At 39.2% G+C, this 20,605-nt stretch overlaps 1 protein-coding gene across 17 annotated transcripts in view; it reads left to right on the top strand.

Moving 5' to 3' along the window:
• Nucleotides 1–20,605, top strand: part of ARHGAP15 (Rho GTPase activating protein 15) — a 378,516-nt gene that overhangs the window by 39,835 nt on the left and 318,076 nt on the right. For all 17 annotated transcript variants that reach the window (XM_083582650.1, XM_083582652.1, XM_083582658.1 and 14 more), the window contains 3 exons: nucleotides 4,429–4,503; nucleotides 8,715–8,773; nucleotides 13,938–14,025. In XM_083582650.1, the coding sequence (XP_083438776.1) occupies nucleotides 4,429–4,503; nucleotides 8,715–8,773; nucleotides 13,938–14,025 (222 nt within the window). The remainder of the gene's footprint in view (nucleotides 1–4,428; nucleotides 4,504–8,714; nucleotides 8,774–13,937; nucleotides 14,026–20,605) is intronic.

The following is a 20,605-nucleotide window of genomic DNA, read 5'->3' as shown; positions in this document are numbered from 1 at the left end:
TGTTCCCCAAAGTGGCCTCTCATGTCCCTTCAGGAAGTCCACAGGCAGGACATAAAAACCATAGGCTCTTCCTTTCTGTTGCCCACTTCCACCAGCTATTATTCAGTGATCAATAAGCTTGGGCTCTGAATTTGACCAGTCCCTTAGGCCATCTAAGATATTAGCCACCATCCCATCTTGCAGAAGTGAATTTCAAAAATTATGTGCTGTATCATCAGACGTATACCCTAATTTTCCTTTAGAAAGTACAGAGCACATAAGCACCACAGCATTAGGTGTTCCCAGATCATTAAATGTGTCCATCATGTCTTGCTCCTTTTTATAAGTTGACCCAATCTTATAGGAGAACCTATTGATTTATATGTATACCCCCAACCTTATGGCTTTAGTTGCAACAGCAACCAAAATACAAAGTAAGCCATTGCCATTGCCCTGATTCAGCTATTGTGACATTAGGAGCAGTTCTTCTTTCATGCAGTCATCCAGAGGGTCACACAATATTCTGAAAAACTAGTCAGATCTAGACATCTGGCACTTGATTCTCCTGAGGTTTGCTAGGACAATTAACATACATAACAGTGCGAGCAGATCAATAAGGCTGTAACATGCATCTACATACAGATGTACTCCAAGCAATGTAATCCAATTAATCCATGGTATGAAGTAAGGTGCATAGAAGGTGCAAGTGAGAATGTATACACTAACTAAAATATATTGGACCACTGCTCAAGGTTTTCAATCCCTTGCGGGGTTACTCACAAGCAATGCTTGTTGTTCAGGACTCTTAAATCAGGGCTCTGGTTCAGTGCAATATGTGTGCAATAACACATATTGATTTTCTTTTATTTAAGATATTATACTGCTCATTATCCAGATTAAGTTGGGACTGTTTATAATAAATTTCATTGATATCTTGCAGGATTGGGAGGGAAGTACCTCCATAGGCTTGAGCATGAAGGAAGGCTCTCTTACTCTGTTAAAAGGTCTATAAGGTTTTGATTTATAACTGAACTGAGGGTCAAGGCAAGCAAAGCCATTATCATTATTCTTACACACACTAGGGAACTGAACTGTGTACAGAGGGCAGTGTACTTAAAAGGAGACGTAAGGAAGGAGAATGTAACACAGATCTGTGTTGTTGTTTTTTTAAAAATCTGACGTTTACAGATTCAAACAAAGGAATGTGATATAGTACTCAGACAGTAAATGTACAGTCCAGCTTCTTTATTAAACAATGTGTGGCTAAAAGTTCTAGTTCCAAGCAGGAGTGAAAGCAACTTCCTTTTACTTGTTCTACTTAAGGACCCAGTATTATTCCACTGCAATATCACTCTTTTTCACTAGGAGCTACTTCCTTGTTTCAATAACCCTGGTAGCCCTCATTCTTGGAACATGTTGCAGTTGTGTTCTGATTCTTGGTAACCCTAAGTTAGGTTACATGCATTTGTTCCATTTTGTTTATCACAAAGCTGTTCGCCATAAAGTTACATTGTCAACCCTTGGTTTACTTCAGGATAACTGGCATATTTTTGCAGAAATTCTGCCTTTGCAGAAACTGACAATGACTTCATTCCTGGATGCTAGGAGAAATCTAGCAGTATTGTTTACCCTTTAGCTAACTTGGGGGGAGGGAAGAGGGGAAAGTTGCTGAGGTTGAATTTAACAAAACCAGATTTGCCCATAGACTTGCAAGCGCTTAGTGTGTGGACTTTTTAATGCTTCAGGTGACATTGCTGCTGACTGAAGAACGTTCATCAAATCATAAAACTGCTGATAAGCCAGCTTTCCCGAAAAGGAACCTTCTGAAGGTTTCTCAGACTTTCTTAATACTTGAAGCTTAGTGGAAATGATTGAGATTATTAGAATATGTGGTGGAAAATGGGAGAGATCCCAAGGGTTTAACCATGCACTATCCCTTATGCCCGAATCTTAAAATATCATACCTGCTTGGAGTGTTAACAGCACAACATTATTGTGAACATGAGTGTGATATCATTTTGGAGTCATTACACTAGCACAGTGACATTGGCAGGCCTCATCCTAAGTATTCATATGCTAGACCAACAATTCTTCAGATTAGATTATTAGTCTGTGGGAAATTGTCATTTTTCTATCTTTCTTTTGTCTAGTATCAACATCTATACATAGCAGTGCCAATACATTGTCTAAAATGGCTATACTATATTAGAAAGGTGACACACTGATATATAAGCATAGTGTACTTTTCCTTCATTGATATGTGCATAATTTTTATTGATTCTCATGATAGCTCTTTGAGGGAGGTCAGTAATATTCCTTTTTAAGGACTGCCCACAATGTTATAACACTTCTCACTTTTCACTTATCTGTTGAAATCAAGAATACACAACATACGCCTGTGTGTGTGTGAAGAACGTCCAATTTTCCCTCGGCTTAAAATTGCAGCGTTAAAGTGCTTCACTTTAGCTTGATCACTCCCAACGTATTCTCTTTGAATCACTGATGGAGTATCATTTATTGACCCCCAAGGAATGCTGGGAGGTCATTTTCTTTCATTCTGGGTAGAAAAATGATCTCTCACAACTTTATCTGCTATGTTATATGTAAAAGTATAATTAAGAGTGGGGATCTTTGAGAGAATAAAAATGATATAGACCTGAATAGTTTAGATAGGGATGTTGTAGCATGAATATTAGCACCAGATCTGTATAACATTAAAAGATATGGAGAGGGGAGATAAATGGAACTAATTTATTTTGAATTTACACACATGCCTCAGTTTGTATTAATATTAAAGTTCTATCCAAAATCTAAATGGAAAGTCTGACATCTTAGAAGTTCTCTCAACAGCATCAGCAAATCATTCTTGTTTACCCTACATGCTAATAAAACGGGAGCATGACACTCCTGAAAACAAGATTGCAAAATACAGAAAATGTGGTCTGACATTTTTTTCTCCCCAAAGGAGGGACTGCCACTAACGAAAGTATTTCTTATGAAGGCTCGATTGCTTAAGATGCAGAATATTAAGAGAGAAAAACACTTTAGGACACAGCCATGTCACCAGCTGTTACTCATTTCTAATGAAATTGTTAAGTGATATTCCTCATAAATAGGTCAGCGAAACTTTTGAATCACAGAGACTGTTTTATCTGTTTTCTCTGTGAAACGTTGGTATTAAATTTAGAATGGGTAATTCATTAAGCTCATTAGCTATCACTGGGAGAGTAGAGCACTTTCTAAGATGTAGGTTTCAGGGCTTAAAACGTTAGTGCTTACAAATAAACATGAAAGCAGTGTGTGCCGTAAAATATGGGATCATAATATTTTAAAGTATATTTTGAGGGAGGCCCTCTGGATTAATTATGAACATTTTGTAGAGTCCGACATTTACATATAAACAGCATATATTATGGCTTCTTGTTAACTGTGTTTTACTATGAAAGAAGACAGGGAGCCTAGTTAAAAAACCAGTCAAAATTTACTGATTATTTCTGTTTTGGATAAAAATAACACATTTCTTTATGTGTTTCAGTCCCGCATGGCAAACTGTGGTTCCTTTTAAAACAAAGCACAATTAAAATCTACCAAGAAATAGTTTCTTATTTTGGTTCACTTACATAAAATGATAAGGAGGTAGCATCACCTCCACCCTTCAGGCAGATCAGTGCCTGGATGGGAGGCCAGGACCTGTGCCATGGAAGAGAAGTGAAAGATGTAAATGTATTAATAAATAACTTAGAGCAAAGCACCTCTGATTCTTTCCCTCTTTCCTTAAATTTCATTGACATATTTTAAATACATATGGTAAGCTCTTTTTTTTTTGGGGGGGGGAGAGAGAGCATAATCCACAAATAGAAAAGAAGGTGCTAAATTACATGAGAGCTCCCATAGCAGGAATTCATATGTGTAGCACTAGGGAAGGAAGAAGAACCTACCTGCTGCTGTCACAGCTGCCAACATTGCAGGCAGGTAAAATGTAGTGGAGGTGATGAAGTTGGGGGAAAGCTAGGAGATAACGGGGCTGGGAATGATGCTTTTCTCTCAGTGGCAATTGGGAGAGCAATTGCATTTAACAAAGCTTGTAACTTGGCTTGGAAATAACCAATTGTCCAACCTTTTCAGAAATGTTTCCGGAGTCCATCTATGACTTGAACTGAGAGGTATTTGACGATCTCAAAACAATACCGACCGACTTTAAAGAGCTATTGAAAGGGTTACTGAGCAGGCACATTAAACACGGAATTATTATTACTAGAGGTAGCGAGGGATAAAATGTTATAAATAAAGAAGGCTGCGTGTCAGTGTTATTAGCATGCAGATTCTTAGCACTTAGCGCAGAGCAAACTGCGTATGTTCTGTTAAGTTACTTTCAATCGACCCTTCCTTGTTCAGCATTGTTTGATTTGATGCTAGCAGGTTCTAACTTGTAAATGAATGCATTTTCAGATATCCCGTCATAGAAGGAATCATTCCCAACACAATTTAACACTTTCTGAGTTCATCAGCCCACTGGAGCAAACGGTAAGCAATTGTATTACAGAATTTACAATTTATTGATGTAGTTCTTTACTTCAGATTTCATTAATCAAAATGTAATGCATGTTTTTTGGAGGGTAAGTACTTAGGGCTGCAGATGCCTCAATATATTAATAGGGTGAAGAGAACTAAAGATTTGGGGGAAGGTTGGTTAAACAGTGAAAAGAATAATTTTGGAATCTACAAACCATTGTGGTGAATGATATACAATTTCAATTACCCATTAACTCAAGAAAATTAAAGCTGACATTTCAGCAATACTAATAGATATTTATTACATGATGACATTGCTTATCCAAAAATGGATGTGTTTAGCAAAATGAATAAAATCAAGAGAAAATGCTAGGCATGAAGTTGCTTTCTGAAGAGTTTGCTACTCAGTGAGGAGCAGGGATAAACCTGTAGAAAACCTGTAGAAAAATTAGTCCTGGTGTGTTCCCCGTTTCCACTTGCACTATGGTTCCTAAAGTAGATGAGAAACTCTCAGATAGAGATAAGTCTGGATTTGCTGCCAATGTGCGTCCAACTCTGTTGTTCTGCTGGCACAGCATGTCTGCAGTAGCATGCTGGTCCCAATTAGTTGGCACCACCATGCCAAGTCCCGAGAATGAACCCGCATGCTTGGTTGGCTCCCTAGTGGTGTGGCTGAATAGAGAGAAAGCTTCTTCCCTCTGGTTCATGCCTAGGCAGTCTTTGCCATTACCACCTTCTCCATCCTCCCTCCGGTACAGCACAGCTCAGTAAATATAGTGAAATTTGAAACACCTAAAATTTGAATAGCTAGATGATGAAAGTGACTTTAACTGAGAGAATGATTTTTGGAGGTAGGGAGGGCAAAGTGATTCTGTTGATATTCTGCTAAATCTAAGAACTATAGCCTGCTCTGTCAGAAAGAGTACAATCCCATCCAGGACAGATAATTTCTTAGGCATAGGAACCAGTCACGCATGGAGCCTCTGACTTGCCAGGATTCAAACTCAGTTTATTTTCCTTCATTCAGTCCACCAAATTCTTTTTGCATTTGTTTTACAACTCTACTTGTTAATTCTGACTCTTGTGTTCTTTCAAGTTTTAATTAATAACTATTTTACTTGCAGTTTTTATAGAAGTGGGCCTCTCTATTCATTTCAGAAGAAGAAACCCATTTCCAGTCGTGCATCTTTTTTATGTACCCAGAACCTCCCCTTCCTCCTCTCAAGAACGTTAAGAGGCATACAACCAAATGTTGCCACAATGATGTGGGAACTGATTCTCCATGGTACACCTCAGTGACTCTCCATAACATCTATATTGAGGAACCATGGGATGAGTGCAAATCCTTCTCATATAAATGTTGCCTGGTCCCTTGGAGAACAATGTGGCCTTGGAAAGTCACTATGTCATTGTCCATACTCACATGGTTCCTCAATACAAATATTACCCAAGAAGAGTATATAAAACAAGACCACAGGTCAATTTCTACCATACTGTTACACTTATGTATGAATTGGGCCATGGAAGCTTTTGTTGACAGTAGTGCTCTGTATATGCACAGAAACTTCTTGCCAGCAAGATAAAATTCTTCTACGGGTCTAACTTCCAAACCTCAGATCTAGATTGCAGTTGTCACCATCCTCCTATGAATTATTTGCTTTCAGGTAGATGTTCAAGGCCTCAGAATGTGAACTGTATGAGAGAGACCTCAGAATTAACTATTTAGCAGATGTTTATTTGTATAAATAACAAATAAATATCAAACTAAGTTTTTGGATCAGTTCGGTATGGTTTATGGTGTGAATTTATTTGTTGCTTTGCTTTTACGGAGAACCTTTCGAATAGGAGATCTCATCTCCTGAACATTTTCCTAATCTAGGAAATTCATCCGCCCTCTACACTGGCCTCCACCCATTTAGCTGACATATCCCAACTGCTCCTTCCTTCCCCAGTGTCCTGCCCTACAATAGATTCCCCTTCCCTCTTACCATAGCATTCCATTCTCCAGGCAATTCTTCCTCCTATCCAGTCATGCTCCAGAACACAGACCTTCTTTAAGCAATGCCCCACTGCTCTCAGTAAGACTTCGGAATAATTTTTTATACCGACTTCATAATTTTTTCCTTGCCATTATGTAAAATATTCAAGCACACAGATAACATCTATAGAGATATTGCACGGCATAGTCACATAGATGCATTAACTGCATGAAATATGAACAAGCATAAAGCAATAAAAGCATGTCATTTTATCCTTTCCTTCGCCCCTATACAGAGTCCTTGAATTCTTCTGCCTTATTTCTGTGCTCGTTTATGTTCAGGGCTATTGCTCCCTCAACCTTTCTTCATCTAGAAAGGTGCAGGAACAGTACAGCTAAAAAACAACACCCCCAAACAAATGATGGATATTTATTGAGGCAGAAAAGATAACAAGTGCTGTAAGGACATTTCATGTTCAGTAATCTCATGCCATCCATCTGTGGAAGGAATGAAACGATAACCTGAATCCTCCTGGAAGGATTGTGATGAAGACATTTGAACAGATGCTCACCAATGCAAAACACACGTGTCTTTCTGTGGTGCAGTTTTGACGTAATGTTTCCAACCTCTGAGGCCTGGTCATGTGTCAAAGGTTCAAAGAAAAGGACTGTGGGAAGAGAACATGTAATTCTGTGGCTCACTACCTCCTCACTGTTACATCTGTGTCAGCCCAGAGTTGCAATGTCTGGTTGTTGCCTGTTTCCATTGGAATAAACTACTTCGGCAAGAGGGGGAAATGACCAAAATTGGGATCTGTTTCAGAGAAACTAATATGAAGCTTGGATGGTAAACAGGAGCCATCTCCAATTCACATTTTAGCCAGGGGAAAATAACTTCCTTCCTTGTACGTATCCTGGCAAGAACAGTGTGCATATGTAAGGTACAGAATGAGAAGGGGAACAGGCCAGATGTTTGCTATAATCTTGGTGCCATGGGGTGGGAGAAGGCTGGATGATTTATGTGAACATGATCAAAAAATCCTTGCATTGCTTTATGGAGCAACAACCTGATTCTGAGTGGAGCAACAATCTGTTTATTGAGGAACAGTTCTTTGGGTGATCCTTTTTTTTCTTCGGCATTCAGTACTGAAAATATGGTCCAACATACACAAATCTATGCATTAGTACCTATAGCCTGTGCTTCCAAAAATTTCAGGAGCTCATGAAGAACGTGTGTTATGTAGCATATGCGTTGCCCAACATGTTCCAAAATCTCAGCTGTTCATAAAAATGCAGAGTATGCTCCTGATACTGTAACATACGTTTTTATATTTATATTCCAAAATTTGGCTTACATATAATGAAAACAAACAATATTATATATGAATCTTTTATGGACTGTTTGCATATTTTAATTAAAAAGTGTATTTTAAACTTAATAACTTATTTTATGGCAATAGATAACCTTATATAAAATTGTGCAGCAGTGTAATAAATGCCTGCATCTCTAAGCCAGGCCTGAATAACTGAAGTGACCCACTGTAGTTGAATGCAGCACACAGGTCCAGTGTTGTAGCCTGCTAGTAGGCTGACAAACTCCTTGTTTTGGCAGTCCTGGGGAGAAAAAGCCAAGGAATTTATCAGTAGGTTTATTGAGGCTTTGGAGAACCACCACACAGGGCTGGTGGCTCTGTCTTAAGTTCGTAAATTGTGCAGACCTGGATTCAAATATAAGCAGAGTTGAGGTAGTAGTCCAACCAATGTGGTGTTAATTTCTGTATCCTGTCTTGTTTCATGGGCTCTGGGCAGTCTTAAGCCCTATATTCTGCACCTGTTCAGACCAAAGTTCAGAATCTTCTAGGCCACTATGAGAAATTTCATATGGTGGCTTGTAGCTATCCACTGTTGGATCCTAGGGCAAGTGTTTCTACCGGTGGGTCCTGCTAAGATACATGGCTGCTAGCTGCTGCTAAAGGATACCTTTTGCTTTTCCCGGCCCTTCACTGATACGTTTTCTTGCAACATTTCTGTTTTCATTTCTGTTCGTTTTTTAAGACTTTGTAGCAAGCCCTTCAACACATAATACCTGCCTTAGCTGGGGAGCACAGCTCAACTAGGTTTAAGCTGCATTTGTGAACATATATTAAAACAATTGGGTGGGAACTAGTTTCTTCGGCAGTATGCCAGTGTAGGGAAACCTGAAAGCACAAATAAGAATTTAGCATATGTTTGTTCTTTATTGCAGGTAATCAAAGAAGGGTGTCTTCTAAAAGCTAAAATTGCAGATGGAGGCAAGAAGCAAAGGTATGAGGCAATAACCAAAACTTACAGTATAAGCAAAAGTGTTAGAAAGCCCATTATCTCTTGAAGGGGTAGCTATAAGAGCCTGACCTGCAGACTAAGCTCAAAGTATCATAGTAATTTCATAAGGTGACATCATATGGTACACAGAATTCATGGGTCTTTCTTCTGTATTATAAATTAGGAAGGGTAATATATTTCTATGTTATTAATCTGCAGCAAATACATAGTTTAAGAACATTGGGGTTTGATTATGGTAAAAGTTTCACAAAATAATGTATTTTATCTATGGGGTGCCTTTTTTGTTTTTAAAGTGATTTCAGTGGAAGCAGAAACAAGATACTGATTCATTTTAATTGTAGCAATTCTTTTTTTTGCCCTGGGAACTTGCTAGATTTTCATTTTCTTAAGTTTTAACCCTCCCAATGTTGTTGTTGTTTTAAAAAGCCCCCAAACAGAGTCCTTTAAAAAGAAAAGAATTAAACTGGGGAATCTTTTAGAAATAAGTGCATCCTGCTGTGTTTTCATAATAGGTGCTGTATTAGCAAGCTGCAGTTCTTGTGCCACTTCTGCCCTCAGCCTCAGGCAGAGGACTTGAAACTGGCAGTGGCAAGCACATGGATCACTCTGCCCAGACCGTAATTTGAGGGGAAGGGAAATCGTTGCTTTTCAAACTAGAGGTGGAAATGTCATTAGTAATTAGTGATTATTGAGTGTAGAAAATATATTGGGATTCAAAGGCTGGATTAGCAGATTTTTGAGGCAACTTCAACTCAAAAATTCTGTGTCTGGAATCTGGATTGTCACGGCTGTATTTCTTCATAGTGACTGTGGTAATTTACAGCTGATTTCACTGTATTTACTTTCTGAGGCCGTACAGTCTTATGGACATATAGTATCTTAGTTTTCACTTGGAGAATGGAGTGCAGGAGGCAGGTAGCTATCTCTCTGAAGAGTTAAGTTTTTATGTAGAGCACCATTTTCATGTCAGGAGACCCTTTCGAACAACCAACTCTGCAGGAAAAACTGAAGTAGCATTGTTCTGTGAGAAGACTGTAGTACCAGAGTAAGTGAACATTTAAATTGGTTTATATAGTCACTAAACTCCTGGGTTCTCACTTGGGTTGAATAACCTTTTTCTAATGAAGGAGTAGCCACCATTGTCCTCTCCCAACTCCCATCTTCAACCATTGACTATACAGGCTGGGGCTGGTGGGTCCAAAATTGGCACTGTATTGAGTGCCCCTGTTCTAATCAAATGACTGCTCGACCATTTTATTTATTAATTGCATGTATTTTTCCTTGCACTTTGTACAAGTAAAGCTTAGGGTGGGAATTTGTCCTTCTCCTTTCCCCCCCACAAGAGCCTCAAGGGTTAAGTCCCTTATCAAGGGATAAGGAAGGGGAGTCACTCAGTGCAATCCGTGTGGCTGAGAGGAGCTTGAACCTAGTCAAGCAACTCAGCCCACATGAATCTTAACTCAAGCCTTCATCCTATTCCAAGAATCTTTAGGGCAGCCAGATGAAAGAGGGAGCACGCCTGCTGAAATTCTTGTTTCCACACAACTATTAAAGGTGTATGAGCCCTTTTCCTTATTTGGATCTGGCCCCTCTGTGAAGAAGTGAAGCATGTCTGCAAAATTAAATGTTGCCTAAATCTGCTTATGCTATTTTTGAGAATGCTTTTGCCATTTATACAAAATAAAAGATGTGTGGAATCTATTAGTAACTCTTCATGCCCAGTACAGGAAAACAATGCCTGATCTTCCTGCTCCTGTGGTTAAACATTGGGGGGGGGGGGGAAGAAATGGAGGTGCCATAATTTTTGTTATAAACCTAGAATTACCCACTTAAACTTAAGTCCCTGCTTCTCTAAGAACATATAGCAATCAATGCAAACTGTGTTGGTCTTATAGTGTGCTGCCATCAGGTGTCCATTTGCCAGAATGCAAATACAGTGGTCACAAGGAGAAAGCTGTAGAAGTTCATTGCTTTTAGTTTACAAAAAGCTGCTTGAAGTTTGACATTATGTTTTATGCAGCTGTGTAGTTCATATTTATCTTTTTGCATGAAAACAGTTTACAGGTGTTTTATATCTGAGAGTTGCAGGGTTTTTTTCTCTCTCTCTCTTGCATCGTTTTGATGCATCATTCTAACTGATTTTGTCTCCTTTTAATCTGTTGCGAAACTGTCACGTTGGGGCCACCAGACAAACCTCAACATGGTGTCATTCTTTAAAATGTATTTAATCAATTTTGTTAGGTTAACTTTTATTTCAAAAAAACCCAAAACTTTACTGGCAATCCAAAGATCAAAAGCTGCAGTCATACCATCTGTCCAGCTGTATATTTTACCTTTTGCTGAACTGATTTTTTCTAAGACAGAAAAACCCCCACCCCTGACTCTATAAGGAATTGTATGTATATTTCATAATGCTAAAGACATGTATTTCTACATAAATGTTAGCAATACTAGAGTATGCTGTCCTTTGCATGTGATAGTTCCATTTTTCTTTTTAACCCAGGGCAAGGGAAAATTTACTCCTCTGGATGTTATTTTACTACAACTCTCATCATTTGATACCACCGGCCATGCTGACTGGGGCTGATGGAAGTTGGAGTCTAACAACATTTGGAAGGTTCCAAGCTACCCTCTGCCTTAGTATCCCTCTTTTTCTTAACAAACCTCAAAGCTGGTGCTACTGATTCAGTTCACCTTAGCCTAGGGTACAATGCTCTTCTGGGATGCCAATCCACCCAATGAATACCAGTGCTCTGGAACCTTTTGCATAGAATACTATTTTGGATCTCCCCCCCCCCCCACTTCCGTGAAAATGTACTTAAAAAACAACTAAGGAAATGTTGTTGTTTTTTATGTGCCAGTATTTCAGAAAACAAGAGGAAGTAATGCTAATGAAACTCATATATGACAGACAGAAATCTAAATGTAGGAAGTATGACATGTCCATATGTGGTAAACACTGTGCCACAGTCCATTCTTTAGTTAGGAATAGAAGTTCAGGCTAATGTAATCCTGACATTCATTACTTTAATATATTACTGAACTGGACTACAGAAACCCACTGCAGTAATACATGAACTGGATCTTAAAAACATCTAAGTTCTGGTGTTTGTCTCTGCCTTCCCACATTGCAAAGTGGCTTCTACAGTGGTACCTTGGGTTACATATGCTTCCGGTTACATACGCTTCAGGTTACATACGCTTCAGGTTACAGACTCCGCTAACCCAGAAATAGTACCTCGGGTTAAGAACTTTGCTTCAGGATGAGAACAGAAATCATGCTCTGGCGGCGCGGCGGCAGCGGGAGACCCCATTGGCTAAAGTGGTGCTTCAGGTTAAGAACAGTTTCAGGTTAAGAACGGACCTCCAGAACGAATTAAGTACTTAACCCGAGGTACCACTGTACAGGATAGGACCTACATATTTAGCATGCATTAATCCTATTCAAATGATGGACCAGAAGTAAAATATCTGGAGTGGCAGTACTGATTGTCCCAACTTTCTCAGACTGTCGCTGGATATTTCTATTCTGCTTTTCAGTCTAAAGAAACAAATGAAAAAATTGTCTCTGCTTACAAAATGACGACAAACCGTGATGGGCCTTGCTCTAGCAAAACATGAACCTTTGCATGGACTTCAGTGAAAGTGTTCTACTTATTATGCCAACTTGAGACACGAGAGAGAGTACAACTGTAAATCCCCTTACTTGGAAGTAAATTCATTTTAATTATTTCCACTTGTAGTAAATGGCAGTATTCAAGCAATAGCAGTACATCTACTGCAGCAGAACTGCAGAGCCACCCTCCTAACACCAGGGCTGCTGCTGCTTACCTGGATGGGGTTGGGTTGGAGTGGCAGGCCTGAAGGGGCCAGTCTGGTGCTTCTGCCAGTACACCTGTGGTCCTGACCTTGCCACCTCCCAGCCCAGCAAGCCCACCATATGCACCACTACTGAAGCCAAGGCAGACTTCAATACATTTGAGCCAATTGATTTCAGTGGTTTATGTCCACTTAATTTTGTGCTGCATTGTGGCAAATCTTTGTAGTCAACAAGTTGCAAACGATGCAACATTGTCATCTTTGAAATCCATTATAATTGCCTTCAAATGGTGAATTAAAGCACTTGAGCTCTAACATGGCTCACACAAGTCTGCAGATTGAATTTGATGGTAATTTCAAACAGGGCATCTTTCCCCATGAAATATGAGGTGATACAGCTGCATGAGACTACTACTGTCCCAAATAAGCTAAACATTTAAATCAGATCTTGCTATAAAGAGTTTAAGACTGAGGTGACAGCTTTAGCAGAATTTCACTCATTACACAGAGGCAAACTTGGTTTGCCAACAAAAGAAGACTCAGCAAGGAAGACTCTCTAAATGTATGCATCTATTATATGCATGGGTTTTTTAAAATACATATCAGATGTTTATATATATTCTTAAATGCTGTATATCTTTAAAAAATGCAAAGCATTAAGTAGTCCTATAGAACTAGTTTCTTCAGTTCTTTTGATAGCTCATTATCCTCTTTCCTTTATTCTTCTACTTTGTTTCATCCTGATTTCCTACCACTTGCTGTGCTGTGAATTGGTCTTGCAGTAGAGCAACCTAGAAAGCATAGTTGTCATAATCAGACTACTGAACCAGACTTGTAAATATAACTAAGGATAAAGCTGTAGCAGTTTGGACACAGCATCTGAGCTACCAAACCATTGGGCTAAACCCATGCAGTTGCAATTCTGTCAATATTAGAAGAGATGTACTGAATACTGTTTTGAATTTGGATCGTGTTCTTAAGTGCACGCCTGACTGCCCAGCTTGGAAAATCAAATAAACTTTATTCTAGCAGATGACCGTTATATGTAAATAGTTTGGAACCCTGGGCTCAGTAGTGCTGGTGGGGCAGAGCTGCAGGGGTTCACCAATCTAGTGGTCCTCCTGTTGCAATCATTATCCCCAACCCACACCACTGGCCTGCCTTGCTCCAGCCCTCTCTAGGTAAGCAGTAGTAATGGTTTCTGGAGTCCAGCCCTGATGCATCACATGTGCTTGGCCTGCAAAAATGAATCTGTCTTTATGTACGAAGTAATCTATGTTTGCTTAATTGATCCTTTTTCAATAAAACTGTTGTTATTTCTTTAAAGGAAAAACTGGACGACTTCTTGGCTTGTTCTCACCGGTCAGAAAATAGAATTTTACAAGGAATCCAAGCAGGCAGCCGCGGCCAATCTGGTAAACAGCTCACTTTCTTACGCCTTTTTCTTTTTCAGAAATGTTGTTGAACATAAAGTTTGGCATCATAAAAGAGCACAGAACTATTAAGCCTTAGACTTCTAAGATCTGATGTAAGAAAATGACTCAATAAACTTTTAATCAGATGAGAGAGGAGGGGAAATAGAACTCAGCATATCTTTTATTAAGAGGTGCTTTTTGAAAATAATTGCAAAGTGAGACGGATGGTGAGTGGCTCTCCAGTAATGTGGAGGTAACACTTTAAATTAAGGTGCCAGTTATAAATGCTTTATTCTTATTTATGAAATGATCTCTAAATGCAACTACTTCCTCAAATAATGTATTATAAAGTATGTTATAAAATGCATTAGTAATAAATGCTTAACAGATGAGGCAATGAGAATCTGTTACAAAGGATATTATAAGACGTAAATTGTATTAAACCCTGTGTATGCATCTTTAATACATGAATTTAAGTTGCTATTGAGCTTGCTGTAAAATGACTTGCATATCATAAATAATAATAAAGTAGTTATAAATGGCACCTTAATATAGGGTGTTACCAAAGAGCAAAACACTGTAAGTTAGCAAAGTGATTTTTATCTTCATATAAATGTGACATATTCTACATCTGGCTAACATTTCCTGAATATTCCTTATGACTCTATCTAATATAGTTAATGTACCTCAAAGTAGAATTCAGTATACTTTTGGGGAGGAAAGTTCCTTGAGGGGAGACCTTCGATTGTAGCCTTCAGATATGTGACAGATATGTTGTACAAATAATCACAGCATGTTTCCCTTCAGTGCTAGCTGCTGCTGAGATTGAGCCTCCTCTATTCTGGACTCTGGAAAAACAGAGAAATCCATAAATTAGTGACACTATAGACTGAACAGGGAAAGGTTTGACAGAGCCCTATTGTGATGGCTTCCTAAGGCTTGATCAAACCTGCCATACCGGATTGGTTTGATGGGTGACCAAAAAGGTGCACTATATGACAGGAGTCAGAAACAATAAATAAATTTAGATATGTTAGGTGATATGGAGCCCCCTGCTTGTTTCCTTGCTTTTTATTAGTTTGACCATTGGAACTGTGAGCTATAGGGAAGCTTGTCCTTCTCCTTCAATGGTTCATTATGGGAATGAAGGAGAAAATGTGTTGTATATCTCTTGCTGGTAATATGATAGGCTTTTATGCTGCAGTGATAACATAGTATGTTTCCATTTTCAAACAAAATGTGTATTAAGTGAAAATGGACTGGAACCTGAAGTTATACTGTCACACGTTTGTTCATAAGATTCACATTATATTCTTAAATAACACTTGCCATATTAATTATGAATTTGCAGTTCCAGTACTCAGAATTCAAGATTGCTGCCTGGATCCTAAAATCCTTGGATTATTTAGATTGCACAGCAATCACAATTTGTGATCATCAAGCTGATACACAGGCCACAGAAGTCCTGCATTATGGCATTCCAGTTGCTTAATTGTGCTCCTTTTGCAGTCCAAAAGTGGGCTGTGTAGTTTATCTGTTTTGGTGTTTTGAGTGCCAGAGTATGGCTGGAGGGGCAAAATGATCCTCAAAAGTCTTCTTTTATTTCTGCATGTTTGTTCCCTGATTGGCAGCTACTTTGGTCCTGATAGAGTTGTTTGCAGATTGGAGACAACTTCAGGAGATGATGGAGAAAAATGCTTTGTTTAGAGGAAGCAGTTTAAATCCAAGTGGGGAAATGTTCCATTCAAAGAAAGTGATTTGAATCCGAACTGGTTCCTCCAAACAGAGTTTACCCCCCCCCCTTTGCAGAGATCTGTAGTAGTTCTAGCCACCTGTCACAGCTGAGTTGGGGGAATGAGGGATTTGGCCTGTTGGCCAAATCCAATTCCTCACCCTGATTTAAAGTACCTCTAGTGGATACTCCAGTGGTTGTCTTATCATCAGCAGCCACAGAGAAACAAAAAGGGCAGGAGCTTAAGGACAGATTGAGTTAGCCCCCAGGAACCTGAATCTGTGGCCCATACAGGCATTTTTTAGTAACTCAGTCTTTGCAAAGGAGTTTTTGGAACTGCTGGTGGCTCTTAGGACCAACCCTTCATTTAGTATCTTCCAGATGACTGCTAGGACTGGCCGCTAATGCTGTGGTGGGATGCACACTAGCAATGCCAATGGAAGGTGGACCCAGGGTCTCAACTGAGACTGGCAGGCTCATCTTTTCAAGAAGTAAGCTTTTCAAACAGTCTGATTTCATTCCTTGGTGAAAATAAAAGAAAGCCACAGCACATCATTCCTTTCAGAACAACAGTTCAAGGGAATCTACCAGTTTCAGGTCTAAGTAGCAATGTTCCAAGTCCACTAAGTCTTAGTCTAGATCCTCCAGAGGAGCATCATCATCCCCAAAAGGCAACTAGCCCCACCCCAGCAACTGATGCCAAATTGATCAACTTCCTCAGTCACGTTGAAGACCCTTTTCAGGCTTCACAATGAAGTTGTTGTCCACCACCATGAATGCATGGGTCAGAAGGGCAGGTTCAAAAAAGTTTGTCAAGAGACCAAGGAACAGGTTTAGGGCTTAACCAAAGCCCAGATGTAGGAGGAAACATGGATTGAGGGTGCAAACCTTCCTTTCCAATAGCACCTCCCTGTGGTACAGCCCGTTAAATCTGGTACTTTTGGTATTTGGAGAAGTGGCTTCTTATGCACCACAAGCAGCCGCAAATGGAACATAAACTTGGGAAAGGGCCAGTCAATGCACAAATGTGCTTGGGCATGCAAATAGGCCAGTTTGGCTGTTGTGGTTTTATTATTGTTATTATCATTTTCTAAGGGAATAGAAATGAAGGCACTGTTCAATCAACAGATAATAAAAAATGGTCAGATCATAGGATCCAGCCTTTGCCACAAAACAATGAACTCATTATATTATTTCATTAATGTCTAAATTATCCCATTGCTAAAGTACAGCTGCTCAGAACCCCCCCTCCCATGCCTGACAATCTGAAAAAAAGTTCTTTACCAGAAGGAGTCTATGGAGGCAAGCTTATTTGTTTCTGATGCAGCTAATGTGATGTTTGCAGCAAACCATTCATCCTACTGTAATTTTTGATAGGAGCAAAGGAAGCAAATGTACACATGTGATTTCATTATAAATTATTTGTTTACTGATTTTACTTTCAAGTATTGTTTACTTTAGAGAACGGAAGAATTCAACCATTAATTAAATACCGTAATATTCATTCATTGTGGTATGAATTTAATAACACAGCAATCTTATTTTGGGCATGAAAATTATGCAATTTATTACAAAGATGGATATGTTCTTAATAATCAGGAATTAATGAATTAATACATTTATGTTTTAAGTACTGGGTATAAATTGATCGTTTCTTTTAAAAATGAAACAAAAAAATGAAGCAAAATATTTCAGTGCAACAGTTCCATTTCAACAATATAGAGGGAGAAATAAAAGTGCATTCCAATAGACCTTCATACCCTTACATATATGCAGTTACATTTGGAAATAGCAAGAAACAAAACTGGACTGAGTTAATCATTACTAGTTTTTAAATAACAATGTCCTTATATATTTCAGAAGATATCCAAGTATGATAAAGCAACATATAGACCAAGGTTGCTTCCAAATGGAGCCATAGTATTACAAACTGCTCATTGAATCAGTTATTAAATTGAAACTCCGTAATCTGGCTGAAGTGTGTTGTCTGTCAGAACCTCATGAGTACATTAGGACTATCTAGAATCATTTAAGCCCTGGCTTGTGATACCATTTGCACTGCCAGGTCCTAGCAGCTTGCTCTTTGAGGTTTCTTTATCATGCAGGGAACCTACCTAAGTATAAAAGGCTCCCTGCTGGAGAAGTTAAGCCCCCAATATGTGTGTGAGTGAGAGATACGGACATGCAGGAGGAGGCAGGTCCAATGGACTCATCCCTATTCTCCCCTTGTACAATTATAATTGAGGGCAGGGAGAAAGAAGAACTATTGAATAGGGTCTACATTTGACATTGCACGTGTGCAACTCTGCTAAACATCATAGATGTATAAAATAAAGTGGTGTGCATTGCGGACAGGCAGTGCCTCTAAAATGTGTATTGCAGACTCGTTGAATTTTGCCTTCCTTTCAATTGTGTATTCTTCAGTTTTTTTTCATCAATTGCTCTGACTGTGGTATAAAAATACTCTACTACTGTGTATCCTTCAGATTCAGTTGTCAGCAACATTCTATAAGGGAAATGTCTTTTTAAACACATTTCCGTTTTGACATAAAATTCTAGTCCACTATACAGTATACATTTTTCTCCCGCCAGATAGTTTATTCAGAACAGGGGGTATCTTACCTCAGGTTATTAGCCCTTCTGCACACTAATTTACTGAGTGAAGATGCCTTCCAAATCCATATGCACGGAGAATAAGATTTCATTGTAACAGGCACTTGTAGCAATTTACAGGCACAGTCCCTTCCAATGGCTTTGATGTAACATAATTGGTCTGACTGAAGAACCCAAAGCAAGGACATTTGAGTGTTGGAGGGAGTCCTCATGATAGCTTTTACTCACGCTACTGGAGGAAGTGTGTAGGATTCCTATGAATTTCATAAAGCAGAGGAAAGACGAAGATGTTTTAAATGCTTCGGATGTGTGTGTTCTTTTCAGTACTGGATACTGACAAATTAAACACGCCCCCCGCCCAGATGTCTCTCTTTAGTTTATACATTAAATATAACATTCTGGTAGGCTCTGGGGCAGGTGCGGGTGTTTTAGTCTGTCCATTCAGGTGATCATGGTAAAGAAAGGACAGTGAGAAGGATTCATAAGAGACACAAAGACATTCTGGATTTCTTGGTTGGTTCAAGGAGCTGGGTAACAGGTGGAGGCATATTTGTTAATTGTTGCAGTTGGGTGGGAATGGAAAGGCTCAATCATGAATGATAGCAGGAAGGATGCAGAACTGTCAGTTCCAATACAAAACAGCAACACCTCATTTTTCAAAGGGTACTTTGCACATCTGAGCTGCTTCTGCATGCAGTTTCCTTTGCCAACTTACACAGAGCTAGATCAGTCTTTCCCAGTCCTTCCTGGAGATGGTAAGGACTGAAACGGAGACCTTCTTCCAAAACATGAGCTCTGCTACCAAGCTATAGCCCTTCCTCAATGTGAATTTCTGCTCACACAACTAAATTGGTGTGATCGCTTGTGGGCTGAGCAGCACTGGACTTAATTTAGCTTCTGGTGGAACCATGTGATGGTTTCACCATGGAATGATTGGTTCCCCCCCCCCCCATGAAAAAAGAGTTTGCCACCACTTCAAGTGGATAGGCTTCCTTCAGCAACCTCTGAAGGCATTCTACTCTAATTTGGGACTCAATGCCATACAGGAAAAGTGCTGCATCACAATGTAGTGTATTTCTCAGAGACCTCCTTGCAGGGCAGGGATGACTGTTACAAATATTTCCACCCCACAAAATACACTATCCTTGTTTAATAATCATTTGCTCAAAGGAGAGAGCATTTGCTTATGCATTCCAGCAAAGTTGACAGATTTCAAAGAAGATCCAAAGTTTATCCTTCTGTTGTTACAACTGATCCACCTACCTCATTGTGGTAACTAATGTGCTGTCCATTAACTTTAAAACACCAATTATTTTTTCTGTGTTATCGGTGTAAAGAAAGATTTGAAGTAACCAGATTAGAGTTGTTCAATTGAAAATAGATTTTTTATTTCATGTAATACTAAGGCATCTGAAAAACAACAACATCATTCCTAGGAGCCCTGTAACTTCCTTTCTTTTTATTCCAAAAAAGCATGATGCTTAATGTTTTTAATTAAGGGTCTCTGAAGGAACTCACTACAAAGGACTTAAACAGAGGGGGAAAGACAAAACTTTTAAACATCAAACAGCAGTACACAAATAAGATTTTATATAAATGATATTATTTACATATGTGTCAGAATGTAATAAAACAGAGCACCGCCTTCCACAAATTCTACCTTTCTGGTTGTGCCTTTCTGATGCTTGGTTGCTATGCTGGTTGGAGGGGAAATGGCCTCTTTCTGTTCACCTCGGCTGGACAGCAGCTTCCTCAAAAGGGTTGGCACTCAGGAACTGAAACTTACAGCCCTTTCTAACATAAAAACAAACAACAAACCATCAGCAAACAAGGAACTCATGGTGCTAGGGAAATCAATAACTCATTTTAAAGCACTACTAACCTGTTCCTAAGTGTTCAGGGCCTTACAGAAAGGCATTATCTAAATCAGGCATGTCCAACCAGTAGATCGTGATCTACCAGTAGATCTCCGGCTGATCCTGGTAGATTGCGGGACCCTTATTGATCATGGGATTAAATAAAGTTTACCAAAAGTTAACAAAGAAAAGCTGAATATCTTTGGGCAATCCTACCCCAAAAAACTCAACAACTCTGGGCAGTCCTCCGCAAAAAAAATAATAAAAAAAGGGAAATCCACACACACCCTTTTCCTCCAATGACCATGGGTATATCACTGCCAGTTTTTTTTATACTGGGAGTAGATCGCAGTCTCTTGGAAGTTTGATGTGCCTGGCT

Source organism: Podarcis filfolensis (assembly GCF_964270895.1).
Source record: "Podarcis filfolensis genome assembly, chromosome: 1".
Lineage (NCBI taxonomy): Eukaryota > Metazoa > Chordata > Lepidosauria > Squamata > Lacertidae > Podarcis > Podarcis filfolensis.
The sequence above is the reverse complement of the archived record's forward strand: the minus strand, read 5'-3'. Positions and strand labels throughout refer to the sequence as shown.